Genomic DNA, 16263 nt, shown 5'->3' on the forward strand with positions numbered 1-16263 from the left:
ACAAGGCCTCATAATTGGGCCCATAGGGTGGTAGAAGGCAATGCCATTGACTGGTTTGCTTCCCTAGAGGACTCTTTGTCATTTCAAAGAATGGGCAGACCAAAAGTAAAGCCTGATACTTGAAGGGGCAGAATCACACATGCCTCATTTTCAGGGGTCCTACTTTCTACTGTGATTAGACATGAATAATTCCTTTCCACATGGATAATTCCTTTCCAGCAGCACTTGGATTTCAGTGACTATTCCTGTGACGCTACTCAAAGCTTTCTGTAGTCACCTGGTTCCAATTTTGAGCCATGGGTTTGTTGTCAATTCTGGAATTCCTGAGTTTATGCACTAATAACTTAGTAAGAGAGAGGGAAGAAACTGAAAATATTTCTGTTAAGAGCATCTGTTGATATTTGAGTATTTTGACATATTTGCTGACATACTAATCTATAAATGAATAATTTACATTGATAAAGTATAAAATCTGTCATGCAAAAAAAGGAATAATTGTTTATTATATTACTGACTTTGCTCTACTGAATTTCAAGTATTTACGAATATAATAGATACTAAGTCTAAAATGCTTTTATGCCAGTCTCCACTTTTTTTTTTACAATGGAGCTGAAATGATCTAATCTCACATTTAATGATCTACTAAATGTGAGCTGAAATGATCTGATCTCTTATTTAATAAGATCTTAGGAGACAATGATGTCCATCAACTGAGAAATAAGAATTGATAGGATCATAGAATCCTATATTTGACACATTAACACCCTAATTCGAGGGCAATGAAATACTTCCTGAATAACAGATAGATACATTTGTTTTTCAAAGACATATAAATTTCAGCTTCATTCTTTGCGACAGGAAGAGGGAACTATAAGAATCACCTTAGCAAAGATAAAGATTGAGATATTTAGAATTCAGATTAATCTTGTACTTGTTTTTACCCTGTAAATATCAAGTTCTACTTTCCTAGGAAATAGGTTCTAGTGTACTTCTAGTACAAAATAGCTATTAGTGTGCTATAAACAGGCTTAATGCAATAGCACCAGGGATCAAATCTTACAGCTATCCAATACTTCCCCTTGCATATCTAAGCAAATAGATTAAGATTCCTTTGCATTCATCTAATCCCTGGGCTACTTTATTATTTGACATTAATTGCAACAGTATCAAAAGAACAGGCATTTAAAATTCAGTCTTCCCAATCCATCTAATTGAGTACCCTCAAAATACAGTATTTTTCCTTTCCATTGCTGGCTATCACTTGGAGAAATAGCTCCTAGCTCATACTGTTACTTTTTTCAATATAGTTGGAGTTTAATTTATGTAGCATAAAGAAGCAAAAGATACACATGAATTTACATATATCTTTTTGCAATTAACCCTTCTGATAACAACATAATTAAACATTTATTTTCCATTACTGGACTTGCTAGGATTATTGACACATTCATTTAAATGCAGATGCAAGTTTTTGCAGGCATGTGGCTAAAATTGGCAAATTATTAAGTTATATTGTTGATCCAAACTTGACTATCATTATACAATAAATAAATACTGTTTTCAGCAGTAGGATTATTACGAGTAACATTTATCAATATACTCCATTTATTCTGAAAAGAAATAATTCACTACATTTTTATTTAAAATTATTCTATCATCTTTAGCAATTCTTTCAACAAATAGTTCTGCCAAAATTTTATGCTGTTTCTAATTATGAACATAACAACATCATCAATGTGTAGATGAAGAACAGTTACACAGTTATCTGTGCCTCTGTTCTACTTCACAGATACTTAGCATGGAGAAGGAGTCACTTGATTTTTAATTAATCTGTTTTTTTTAATTGAAGTAAACCAGCAAAGTAAAAACCCCTTTGAACCCAGTGAGAGCAGAGCCATTCCCTAGCCTGGGCTCCCCTGAAGCACTGAGGTCACCCACTATTCCCGGGCTCCCCATCAGCTGGGAAGACACCTCTCCCTTTACCAAGGGAAAAATTATTACATTTTCCTGCCAAAGCTTATGCAGTTGGGAGGGATCCCACCTGAAATGGCATCTGTATTACACAAAGCAAAATCAAGACTATTTACATGTCAGCCATCAGAGCTGTGAAAGCAAGCAGCACTTGCTGACACTATCTGAAAGCTGTACGTGTGTCTGTGGGAATGAAGAATGAACTATTAAGATTAAAAACTTATTCAGAGTAGTTTGAGTTACAAGCTGCCATAAAAATTAACCCCAAGGTAAACTATAAACTCTATAAAGTATGTAATTATCATACTACTAGGACATTATGGATTACAGCTGCTTATATTAAACTATAGCATACACAACTACATAGAACTGAAACAAAGCCAGTTACATGCGTTAAATCATTGCATATCTTTCTACATACGGATATCTAATGCATATATTCAAGATGCATAAAATTATACTAGACAAACTACTTGGATGGAGAAAATTGGTATTTAGATATACAGTCAGTATTTCTCAGTAGCTTCGTAAAATACATGCTAATAGTAGATATCACCTGAAAAATAAAGATTAGACACAGGAAGCCAGAACAAACTTTGACCATAAACTCACCTATATAATATTGAAAGTATATTCTTTTTAGGGAAAAAAAATCAAGTGTTTAGCCATTGCTAAACCAACATTATTTCCCACATTCTCTTAGACTTACGGATGATTTATAAAAAAGTACTTCAGGTGTTTATTTTCATGATAATTCATTTTTACTCCATCCATTTTTCCAATAGTGCAAGCCATGAGTAAATAAATAATCCCCTGTATTCCTTGCCGTATAGATGATGTTTTAATGTAAGTTCTTTCCACACAGTTGCAGTAACTTGAATCAACAGAATCCCTGGCCTTCACCAGCATGAGCTAGTAAGCTTCCTTTCTCTTCTACTGAATGCAGAATCATGTACTAATTCATAGCTGCTATGGCACCCTTTTGCAATGAGGTAGTTCATGAATACTAATAACCTCCTAAACATGTAATAGTTGTGGACCAAAGAGAAGATGAGCACTCCTTTATAACGAGGAACATTACATTTCTAAATATAAACTAAGTCTTAGTATTAGCATTATATGAAATTTAATTAATAAATCCAAACTCTAAATTACCTGTCCAGAAATTGCTCTGTCAGTCTTAGAATATAGCTATATATTTACATATGATATATAACATTTTCTGCAAGATTAATTACTGTACAATTTATGGTATTTCATAAATTAATTCAAATATGGTGCTTTACAAACCAAAGGACAAATGCATATCCCATACCAAAATTCTCTCTAGCTAGTCAAGAGACATTTTTAGATCATAAGGAAATTAGTTGATCCAATGAAATAATAATTTTGTACAGTCTGTACCAACTGGAACTACGCATTGATCAAATGTGCACATTGACCATGTATTAAATCCATGAAATAGCTATTAGAATCAGAAGAAACTTGCTTCTCTTGTAAAGTCACCGTATTAGAATCCTATTGGTGTATTAAAGTAGCTGAAATTCAATATCTTGTAAATTATATCTGTTCTTGATAATATTCCTATATTGTAAAAAATTGCTATTCAGTGATGTGTCTCTGGAATGACACAGACCCATTGTGTTCAGTGTGTAAACTCTCACAAAGGTAAGGGTTGAGGAAGATTTCATTCCAGAAGTCTCCTATGGGAACTTAACTTTTTATCATCCTACATCAGAAGATCAGAAAATTTCCATGTTGGAATATAGGATCAGAATCTGTTTTGTGAAAGTGCCTTCCTCAGTAACACACTGACCAGTGAATCGTGGAAGTTTCACAGCTCTGATGGATTTCTGGGGTTTTTTTTAAACTTGTAAAACCAGTATTTCTCCATGAAATGAAAGAATAATAATTCAGAAAGGAAGTCTGTATGTTACAAAAGATAAGCAGATTTTAACTATTTCCCAAGAACATTTCATCAAGTTAATTTATATACTCTGAAATGAGCAGAGCAATGGTCTGTGTGTGCAGGAGCGTGTGTGTCTGCCTGTGCATACCCACGACACTGTCAGCCTGAAGGCAACGGATCACATGAACCATTAAATGAAACCAACACAAAAGCAGTTGGTTACTGCCAGGGCACTGCTCAGGTTAAGCATTGCTATTAATGCTGATGAGGCCAGGCTAATGGGAATCAACGGACAAACAGATCAAACGACCCAAACTTGACTGCACATAGCCATGTACATATTAAATTCAAGTGTACCAAACATAGCAAGCACATAAATGTTAAACCTGTAGCAAGAAAATACGGTACTGGTGTGTATGTGTATGACAAATACAAAATGTGGAAGTTTTTCTGCTTATACTGAATAAAGGAAACTTTCTTCAGTAGCAAGAAAGCTTAATTCTTTCTTTGTGCAACATTCAGCAACTACATATTATTCTCCCCGTTACTATGTATTGCATTGCTTGCTTTCCCTCCGAAGCATGATGTACCCATGATCTCACTGCTCTCTGCGTAAAAAGGCTACATCGTTGTATGAAATAGATTGTTCACTGCTCCCTTACAGAAGTAAATAATAGCAACAGGAAATAGCCACAAAATAGGTAATAGAGGAGGAAAATCTGAAAGCCTGAATGGAACAGTGGAAAGACAGGTCCAAAAAGGAAATACAGAAAATGTTTTAAAAGAGATAAACTGAAATGAGATAAAGCAAGCAAGAGCTACTCTAAGGTCTGAGCCATCGCTAGAACTACTTTCCTACATTTCTTCATTCTAAATATAGCATGTACTGCCGGTTAAAAATGTTCATGTTCTTATGCTAAAAAATTATGAATTATATTTCATCTTAATCAACTGCAATAATTAAATGAAAAACCAATTAAAATTATATTTCAGGTTTTTTTCAAATCATTAAGAAAGGCTGCTGGTAACGTGACAGTTTCTTTGACAGAGGAAGGACAATTACTTAAAAATGCACAAGCAATGCTCTGGAGCACATTTTTCATGTACAGATGTTCTGAAGGGATTAAAGACTCCATCTCCCTCCCTCTATGACACGCAAAGCAGTTTATAATGATGGATTTAAAAAAATAATTATCTTTAGATAATGAATAGTTAGAACATTAATTACTCTGGCTTCACCTTGGTTTTGTACATAAATGACCTCAGAACCAGAAGTTCCCATCTGTAACGTAGAGTTTAGGGGTAAAAAGGTTATGTTATGTTTTTTAAGTAGCTTAGCTTAACTGTTTTCATATATCTTGCCTCCATGATAATAATTGGGAGGCTATTGCTCTCTATTCCTCTCCCCAGAAAGCAAGAGTTGTGACTCAGGTTACATCAACGTTCTCGCCCTTGCCCTAAGAAAGATCACCTAAGAAGCAAGATCAATTAAGATCATGGAGATACAGTGGAGGAGGGAGGTGACTGCAGTGTGGGCTGTTAGGTTGTGACACTGAGCTGCTCCAAAGCATCTTGTATGCATGGTATTTTCACTGTGATAATTATTAAAGTTGAATTGAGTTTGATTAATTAATTTTTTATCAACCCTCCGTGTTTTAGTTAATACTTGTATAAATCTTTTGTGAGCACACCACTAATACAAACATGTAGCAGCGACACACATACTTATGGATGCAACACATGGTGCATATTAGCATACTAAGTATGGAAAGCCCACATCAAAACCATGATTGAATCTAGCACTAACTTTTATGGCCTTGGTTTCACCTCATTTTATTCTTGCAGTAGGAGTTTGATTCACAACTAAGGAGTGGATAAATTACATTCATGGTTTCAAAGTGTCCTATGCTTTGAAAAATACTGCTTCTTATAACGCTACCCCATGTGCCATTCTCTGCATCACTGATATTGAGATGACTTTTGGATTGAATAAACATTAACACTAGTCACACAGTAAAATGTTAATTTAAACATTCTATTTTAAATTAAGACTTTGTAATGGAAAATTTGAAGATGAAAAGAAATCTTCAGAAAACATAGCAGACAGACACTACGAATCCAATGAGGGCTTTTATTGTTTATTTTTAATAGTAAGAAACGTGGAATGTCTCTAGTCTGTCAGCAGCACTGGCTACCTTATGGATGCTCCCATTCTAGCTATGGGAAGGAAGATGTAGTCTACTGTAATATCAACTAATTAATCTTACTCAGTATTTAAACAGAGAACTATAAACCACTAAAGTTACTGCATAATAAACGGTGCTTATTACATAAGAAAATCAGTCTCTACTTAGTGACCCAAAATGCCTTGTTTACTGCAGAAACCTTGACTACAAAGAAACAGTCATACACAGGCAAAGTATTGACTGATGGCTTGGCTTCACGAACGAAGATTTGGGAAGGGCATTACCCACACTTACTACAAGCACGATGACTAAGGGCAAGTGGAATAGGCAAAACTGTTTGGAGAAAAGCTGCATAGGCAATCAGGAAGATTCTGCACGAGACTGTCATCTCCTGGATCAAGCTCGAGCGACCAAAGGCCTGAACCACCCACAGGCATGGTTGGACCTGCAGCTTCCAGTGCACCTTGTCACCTGCCGTTCCGACCCTCGCCTGTCGCTACAGGGCTTTGTAAGTGTGAGTAAACCCTTCCAGCCTGCACAATGGATTTTTTAGGTGAGGCACAGCGTGTGCAGAACTGGCCCCACCCTTTACACATGAGGTTTATCTGCCATGGCCTAGATAGCTGGGACGGTGACAGCAAAGTCCTCAGGTCATAGGTTTTGTAAGAGTGTCCTTCTCTCAGATGGAAGACCTTACAAGGCTAGATGAGATCCATCAGCCCCAGTTTGAAGATAGGAGTTTTCCTTCTCCTATGAGGATAGCATGTCTTCGCTAATGAAGATTTGGAAAGGGCTTTACCCCTGCACTCTGAACAAGACTGTCATCTCCTGGGTCAATCTCAAGTGATCAATGACGCAACAGCACAACATCAAGCGTCTAGGCGGGATTCTGACTTAGAGGCGTTCAGTCATAAGCCCGCAGATGGTAGCCTCGCGTCAGTGGCTCCTCAGGCAAATTATTAGTAACATAATTAGTCTCATAAATATAGAAGTTGTCTTCTGGTATTTATAACAGTCTTCTTTTATGTCAGTCTGGAATTCCACTACTGTTCTAGTCATGCCGAACAAAAGATAAAACAGTATAATATCTTAGTTCTAATACTGAATTTAATAGCTTGTATTTAAAAATTGCAAATAAATAATTGATAAAAATACTTGTGAAATCAAAGCTGATGGTTGCTATTACCATGTGCTTAATTAGCTTGTTAATACAAGTGTTGAGAGAGTCTAATTCCTTAAGCTAATGGGAATGGAAAAATGCTTGACAATTCAATGCAAGTGCTCAATGCAATGCAGATACACACAAGTGCTTCATATACTGATTCAGCAAAGTACCACTACTGACTTGAATCGGTTTTTTTTCCAGCAAAGCACAGGCTATATACTTCACTGAACCCAAGTATAAATCACTAACCACAACCCTCCAGCAGTTGTGGGGAGCACTCATTCATCCTTCACTGAAACCATCTGGTTCTTTTTGCACATGTAATCTATAGCACATTATCCTTCCCTTCCCTCTGATGGTCACTCACTGCTGCTTGTTACTGATGTGCAACAGAAGAAGCTGCTAAACGTCTCCCATTTATTCTTCCCTTCCCATGCACACCTAAGTGTGCTGATATGAAGATGCTTTTCAAACACTCAGTTCCCTGCAAATTCCCCATCAAATATCCATCTTACTATAAATGTCAAGATGACAAATGCAAACAGCATGAAAAGAGATCTTCCAGTGATGAATCAGGCCATTGTGCTCTGCTCGCTATTCTTTGGTCATGCATGTCAACATACTGAGTGACTACTTAAGTATTTTGAGATACCAGTTCACCAGGGAATCCCAACAATCTGAGCCCTGTAATAGTGCCTTGAACCATTCCATGAAGAGAAAGCTGGCCTCAGAACTAGGTCAAGTTGGGCCACTAAGATCATCACTTTAAGAGGTTGAAGAAACTAGCTCCACAGTAACTAACAGAACAATGTCTAGTTTACTGAAAGTATAGAAGCCACCTGCAAGTTGTATACACTGTTCTGGAAACTGGGGATGAAAAGCTTTGTCAGATACAGTCTGACAGTATGAAACAAAGAATTTCCTTCCCTTCAGTAATGTACGGAGAACATACTTGAATCCCAGGAACTATATATGTTTGTGATACAAATGATTTAGTAGTATGGCATAATATGTGAAATAAACTAGGACTGGTTCACGTCCACTGTTACAACCCTCTTTCTTACATAACTCATTTAAAATATTTTAATTAAACTTGAGCATTCAGTTAAGCAAAGCCTGTAAAGTCATATTAAAATATGGCACATACATAATTATATCACACATAATATATGAAATAGAATTCTTAATAAAGCTATGATTTTCAAATTCAAAATTAGGAATAACAGTGATATTCCTAATGCAGGGGCATTTTGTTATAAAACCAGATACACTGAGAGAACTCACCTCAAAAGCAGGTGTCGAGTCTGTCATATATTTAGCAGCTATTGTTTGATCAGATTTAAGTGAAACACCTTATGGTAGCCAACTTGCTAAATCCTCCAAAACAGAAGCCTCCAGCTCACCTTTACTATGAATGACAGTTCCCTACTTGACAACACAAAGAAGTCCAGGTACCTTTGCCTAAGCTGACCCCTAATGAAAAATGATGCAATGATACCATTGGGCATAATTTTTAATGAAGTGAGCAACTGTCCTTCTTTGTCTGATCAAACCCATATGGTGCTGCTTAATCATCATGTATTTAACATGGATTCTTACTTATCAATCATTTGCATTAAACCATGAAAAATTCTCTTCTGCATCATTTAGGATGTGAGAAATGTTTCTGAGTCATACACAGTAACATCTGTAGCATACACAGACACAAAGTACTGCTTGACTGTGTTATGAATGCATAAAGACCATGACTGATGAAAGGAAATATCCATAAAGCAATATTGGTAACCTGACTTCAGTCATGAAATACACAACTCCAAATGCTATGGCAAGCCAAATTCACAAGTCTGATTCAAGTCAAAAGTCCCAGAACATTTTGTTCCCAGAAAAAAATTCCTGGTATTTGTCTGCACTTCTACTAGAGAGCACAGCAGCCAACCAGACTTCCCAGGATGGTAACCAGAAAGATGTTTGGAATAATTTCACATGCAGACCAGTTTATCCACGCATAACCATTTGTTCTACCATTCACCCGAAAATGCTAAACAAATTAGAAATGAAGAAGCTATTGCACAGACTTATATTTAGAACTTGCATCAATCGCAATTCCCTCTTGCAATATATTAGAAATGTTAATCAACAAAATCTGCAGACTGAAGATTAACTAATGGTATTTTTCATGCATGCTATGTCACAGCTTTCTGACAGGTAATTAAATTATAAATATACTTTAGGAATGAAATTACTCTTCTGCCTTAAAAGGTTTAGACACAATCTTGTCACTGATTAAAGGAAAGGGAAGATTGGGTTTCATTCTCTCTGTGTTACTAACTTCTTCAACATGCTCAAGTTTCCTAATATACAGAACTTCAAATTTGTGAGTTCTGACCCAAAGAATGGCTAGAGTATTATCTAGCTATTCAAAAAGCTGTACAGTATTTCTGTGTTGTTCTGCATCAACTGGTTTTATCCTTGCTGTTTAGGTACTGCTTCATTCTATAAATCCTGTATATTATTAAAAGCATGTTGTATCTTGAGTAAAGTAACTGAAGAAGTTAGTCTCATTGAAATTAAAAATTGCTCAAAAACCTCACAAATTGTTCTACACTTATTTCTAATACCCATTGACTTTAGAGCCACAAGCAAAAGAGATGTGCTTCCAGGTTTTACAATAACAAAAGTAGGTGCATAAAAAAGGCAGTTCAATTAACTTTGTCTTTAAACTTAACATTATGCTTGCACACCTGCCATGGCCATGGCACTGATACACTTCAAAAAGAAGATGATGGTACAGATGTGGTTTCAGTAAGACAGAAGACAGTAAGTCAAAACCTGCTCTTTTGCTTGTCCCTCCTCCTTGACCACCCCATCCCATCCTATCCCATTCCATCCTACTTGATATATATTAATGTCAGGTTCCTTGGAGGCAAAAATAAAATTTGAACTTCAAATTACTAATCAAATTTGAACTTCAAATTTCTAAATCCTTGACCTTAAAGAAACATAAGTAATTAAAAGAAGGAATCCATTTAACTTACTTTTATGTGTCTAAAATTAACTAATCTGAACTAGTCATCTAGGATTCCTTCAGCATCTGCCTTTGACATCTACCTGGACGAGGTGTACCATCTGAGATAATAGGTGTTTTCTTGTTTTTAATGATGATTTCATTAAGTTAGATGAATTATTTAACAAAAAACTAATTTTTAATTAACTTCACTGTAGATATGTAGTTGCTAAGGCTAACATTAAACAGCATGAATCTCAGTCTGAAAAAAATTGTTTGTAATACAATCAGTGCTTTCTCCAAATTAACTTTTCATTTCCATTTAATAAGTAAGCTACATGAAGAATTGACTAAAGAATATGTGACAGAGGCTACCAGTACAGACACAGAAGAGTAGGCAGCAGACTTGGCTCAGATCATCAGCAAAATGCTGTCTCCTTTTCTTTTCTTCAACACCCACCTTCCTTCCATCCTGACCTCTCTTGATACTTAATTCCCATAAAGTTTTGCAGGTCTCTAAAAACTTTGACATTTTTATAATGATGATAGACAATCAACTAAATACAATTGTGGACAACCCAAATGGAAAACTTTGAACAGTGGATGTCAATCTGTTGGATACAGTGTTTTCCTGCCTAACATCAAAATTCTTTTAATTTCACTCCACTGCACTTAATAGTTGAAATCTGCTAATTGCAAAGGTAGTCCATTAGACATGTTCTATTTATTTTAAAAGATCTTTCAGGGGAGCAAAACCACTGCCATCTTAGAAGTAAAATACTGAAAGCTATGAGTAATTTATGAATCCATTAGTTTCTTCCTAATATTCCTACTGAATGAGTTGCACTGTGTATTATTACTATACCTTTTGTTCACAATGGAAATACTACCTGAATTTAGAGAAAATTGAAGCAAGCAAAACTATCTAATCTCTGAGGTATGGATTCTGTGGACAGTATCAGAAAGGTAAGGCATCTGAATTCTACTTAATCTCACTTCAGGGGTCTAGAGTAAAGCTGAATTAGAGCTGCCATTGCAGGTACTTGGTTTTGAACACTAATCTTGTACCCAAGGTGCTCTGCTACTCATTAAAATGCAAGAGGTTGAATGAGAGCAAAGATTGACCCTAGGTTTCTCCATTTCCAGACTCATGAGCTTACTGATTCTCCCTGGTTCTGGTATCTGTGATCAGACATTCAGAACCCAAGGAACATTGCTGATAAAATATGTTCAACACAGAGATATTTATGGACAAAAATCATATTTTGTTCAACCTGCCAAAGACACTGTAACAGGTACTTGGTAAGAAAATACAATGTCTAGAAAATACAGGTATTTTGGTATGAATAAAGCCCTCTGTAAGAGACAAATACTGAAAAGCCAGGATGCAATGAGATGCAGCATTTAAACAAATTAGTTTAAATAGCTAAACACTTGAATAACTTTAAATACATTTACAGTTCCACTGCAGTGTTCTGGTGGATTGTGGATTACTGCAGCTGTCAGGTTATAATTTCACCAATCTGAAACATGACTTTGAATAACCTCATGAACTTTCCTTCACAAAAGAAAAAAGAAATGAGGTGGAGCTAGTTCATACACAGAGGCCAGTTTCTGAGTTTCCCTAACATCCGTTCCCATTGTGTGAACAGAAAAAAAAGCCTGCAGCTCAACTTCTTGAATGCTGAATCTGTCTAGAAGTGTTCTGAAGTACTAAATGATGCCATCCAAACTGATGGCATCTGATTTCCCCCATACGGATGATTTTTTTTTTATAGTTTCTAGTTCTTCTGGTGTCTTATAATACTTTAAGGCAAATTTCTGAGAGTTCAGACATTGGTAGATGTAATCACAGACTACCAAGACAATCCTACAGCCATTATAGGTGGTGGGAGTTTTCTCATCAAGTTAAATGAAGACAGGAATCACTCTGTGTATCTAAAAAAGCACTAAACCCAGAATAGGTTATTATCAAGGATTAAATAGGTGTTCGATTACTGATAAAACAAATGAATTAAACTACTTTTGAACCAGAGATATCAAAATTACTATAAAATACTTGTTTCAAATCTAGTAATTTATCATATGCATAAAACCATCAAAATAAAAGCAAACAGGTAAATATATAGATTGAAAGAAAGAAAAAAAGAGTTTTTATGAAAGCTACTTCTTTAGATAAAAAAATCTACTAGTATTTCTGCTATAACACCTTATTGACATACAGATTTCTCTGACAGCCAGCAATGAAGGGACAGTCTGTGTTCAACTTCCATTTGCCACAAATACATTATTAATCGGTTATCTTCTTGTAAGAAGTTAACTTTCTGTTTTAGATGCAAAATTGCAAAAATATTGTCATCTTTGGCCAGCAATGAAAGACCATTTATATGCGCATTACAATTTTTATAAATTCTTATGTTTTGGCTATCTAATTTCAGTAATTTCTGGTTGCAGTCTGGCACTGAATTAAAGGGGATGTGTGATATAATTGAAGCTGCACTGAGAACTCACCCAATTCTGCCACGAGGGCGTTCAGATTGCTCCGACATAAAACTTGTGCTGCTGAGGCGTGAGGCACTGCTGGTTCGGGAAATGGCTGACACATCACTGACATCACTATCTGATGATTTGGCAGAGACGTTATCACAACTTCTGTACTGATCTGTTTGTATGTTATACTAGAGATCAAGAAAAGAAAGGGTGAGGAGTCTTATCAAAACACAACACATATATTGAAACAACAATTTGACCTAGGTATGACAAACCTCTCTAACTGCTTTTGAATGCAACAAAACTGTATGAAATTCAGAGAAATGCCTATATTAAATCATGTTGTTATGTCTAGTGAAGAAATCAAACATGGTATTTAAGACATTTAAAAAATTACAGCATTAGAATTGAAATAGGCTGCTGGTTCTTTAGTTCACTGGAGCTATAATAATGAAGTGTTTTCGCAGTGGACAGACATCTTCTCAAGCACATGCATACCATCTATTTGCCTGTAAGTCCTTTCTTCTATTTTTCAAATATTAAAAAAAGCTATATAGAGTGTACATGTATATGTAAACTGTACAGAGTTTAGAACAGAACTGCGTATAGGTCTGAACAAAATGTAATGCTACATTTGAGGATTGATTTCAATACCTAAATTCCATAGGAAAAGGAAAAAAGTATATTTTTAATCTCAGAATGCCTCTTTGCATTGTGACACTAGAGGACTAGTCAGACAGAAAGGTAACTCAGCAAAAATAGTGCTTGTTTTCAGGCAGATCAGTTCCCTGACCTAGTTGCATTTACATGTGTGCATGGTGAGAACTAGCAGAAGACCCAGCAGGAGGAACGTGTGGACAGGGATAGAATTGCTGACAGCAACAGCTTTCATTAGTGAAAACTGTGACACCATACTGCCTATTACATAAAGCCCTTACTACTCACATAATCAGTCAGACATACACTAAAGGGAGCTTCAATCCTAGCAATGTCACCTAAATTTTCAGTCACACAGATATGAGGCTCAAATCATTATCAGGTTCCCAAAACTAAGCCCCACTATCATTAGAGATCAAGGTACTCTTGGCTGGGAAGCAACTAAAACAGTGGTATACTTCCAGTGCATATTATGGGAAAACTATTAACACACGGGAAGACTAGGCAGTTTTTGACATGACACCCTAGGGAGTTCATTTTCCACATCTGTGCTCTGTAAAATTGCAAGTCATAGAAGTTTATTTATGAGTTATACACAAAGCTGGGACAGTCTGTGAACACCCCCAGCTCAACCAGGCACCGGGTCGCAGGCTGAGTCAGTTGGCAAATATCATGACTTAACTTTTAAAACTTGGCAAACACAACCTTGGGTTTGTACAGATGAATGTATCAGGCCTCCTGCCCTCAAGCCAGATTTATTTTCTCTTACTCTGGTGCCTTTTAGCAACTATGTTGGAGGTCTCCACAGCACACTTGGAAAACTCTTGGTAAAACATTTAAGATAAGATGAGAAAGTTAACAGCGGTAGAGGAGAGAATAAATAGAATACTAAAGCATTGACTGTAAATACAAAAATCTGTAGGAGAAATGGAAGTTACACAAGTTTAGTGTCTCAACATGTGTTTCAGGGTTACTCATAGTTCCTGGATGGCATATGCCAAGATTAAATTCACAAACCAATCTATGAATAAAAAACTGTGGGTTTGACCTGAGGAGTGTGTATTGAGGTAACTCTTAGTAATACCTTCCCTGTGAGGGGCTTGCACTGGCTGACTAAATAAAAACATATGAGGAAGAGAAAGCTCTGGGTTACATAATGTACATTTTCAGCTTCAAACACTAAATGAAACTCTCCAGATGATTCCAGAATAGCTTGCAGCATGATGACTTTGAGCTCCAATAACATGCCCAATGGGCATTGACGTGGAAACAGATGCAGCAGAACACTGATTTAATAAAGTGGGTAACACAGAGGACTCAAGATCTCTAATATTTAAAAATATTTTCAACTACAGCAAGCAGACATTCTTTCCAAGTGACTTGGTGTCACTTCTCTGAATATGAATGACCAGTGGGGTTAAGGTGAGACTATGCTTATAAGTTTACTCAGATAAACTTTTGGAAATGGCTCGTAGACTCTGTTAAATAACTTTGCTGTTTGCCCTCTTTCAGACTGCAAAATAAACCTCTCCAAAATGGAAACACAAAGTGCCCTAATTCTTATCAGCTCTACTTGTCTTGGTATTCCAGTCACAGAGTTGCTGCATAAAGCATGGAGAATCCCTTCCGAAATGAGATTTTCATGGCAACATTGAGCTTTTACTACCCATTTATACTGTATGCCGAGGTTGTGATTGCCAAGAAACTGAAAACTCTTCCCTTCACAGAAATAGAGATTAGCACAGGAAGTGGTGATGCTGAAAGTTAATGCTAAGTGCCACAGTGTTTAAATTTTACTACTACTTCTTCCAGGTTTAGCTCTTTCTCCCTATAGCTGCTGCCTCTACTGAATTCGCTGTCCTCTACAGAAGACATACAACTTCTCCTAGTTATTCCCTACCTACCCCTTTTCAGTACAGCCTGATAATCAGTCACCTCAGGTAGCAGACGAACAAAATGAAAGCAATTTTGAAGTTACCCTTTTTTTTTTCCCCTCAAATACAGAGAGAAGTAAATACCACTCTTCCACAAAGCAGTGATCATTAAAAGAACATTTTGCTGTTGCAATAAGCCTGAACCTATCAGAAGAAAAATATCATGGGCTAAGATCCACTTATTTGGTATCTGCATTGAAATGCCTGAAGGTTTTTCAACTGGGCTCAAAAGTATATATGGTACACTCCTGCTCATATTGAAAACTACTATTCTTCATAACTCTGAATGTATTTGTCCTGTTATTATATATTATATATATATTATTTATATTTCCCTGTCACATAATCTTTATATATTGTATAATTTTGAAGCTTGAAAAGGAAGTGAAATTTCAGTGCAATCACTTCTTTTTCAGCTCTGTATCTTTCAGAGTTAAAGTTTATGTAACATTTCTGTGCATTATTTGTCACATTAGGAGAGTTGCTGAAGTTTGCAGCAGCTTCGACAGCAATTACTAAAGAATAGGTCTGGTTTTTTAAACATTAATAGCAGCTAGCTTCAGATGTCCAAACTATCTGCACTGTCTGCTTCTGCATTACAGAGACAGAAATTTGAGTGTAACTATCTCAAATATAAACAGCTGAAATGTAGTTCTTCCAATCACTTTACCACCTGTGGAGCTGCTGCTTCTATGCCAGTAAAAGGAGAAAAAAAGAGGTATGATGAACTGCAGATGTGTTAATGTCAGTGGAAAGAGGACAGATGTGAATCAAATGTACTTCATAAATACTTTTACAGTTCCTCAATGACTAACAATGTTAGCAATTTTACTGACTATAAGGCACATTGTAGAAGTAATTTAATAGTCTATTACAATTATATTCTCTTCAATAAGCATTTCTATTTCTAGATTTATCTCCTAAAACCATGTTGAATACAACAGTTC

General features: G+C 36.1%; 1 protein-coding gene across 6 annotated transcripts in view; it reads right to left on the reverse strand.

The window, feature by feature from the left end:
* Window positions 1–16263, reverse strand: part of RIMS1 (regulating synaptic membrane exocytosis 1) — a gene marked incomplete at both ends in the record, with an annotated part of 304350 nt that overhangs the window by 42724 nt on the left and 245363 nt on the right. For 3 of the 6 annotated variants that reach the window (XM_080614500.1, XM_080614499.1, XM_080614501.1), the window contains one exon: window positions 12747–12913. The exons of the other annotated variants lie outside the window; for them this stretch is intronic. In XM_080614500.1, coding sequence (XP_080470626.1) covers window positions 12747–12913 — 167 coding nt within the window. The remainder of the gene's footprint in view (window positions 1–12746; window positions 12914–16263) is intronic. 6 annotated transcript variants of the gene reach the window in all.

Source organism: Psittacula echo (genome assembly GCF_963264785.1).
Source record: "Psittacula echo genome assembly, chromosome: 4".
Taxonomy (NCBI): Eukaryota; Metazoa; Chordata; class Aves; order Psittaciformes; family Psittacidae; genus Psittacula; species Psittacula echo.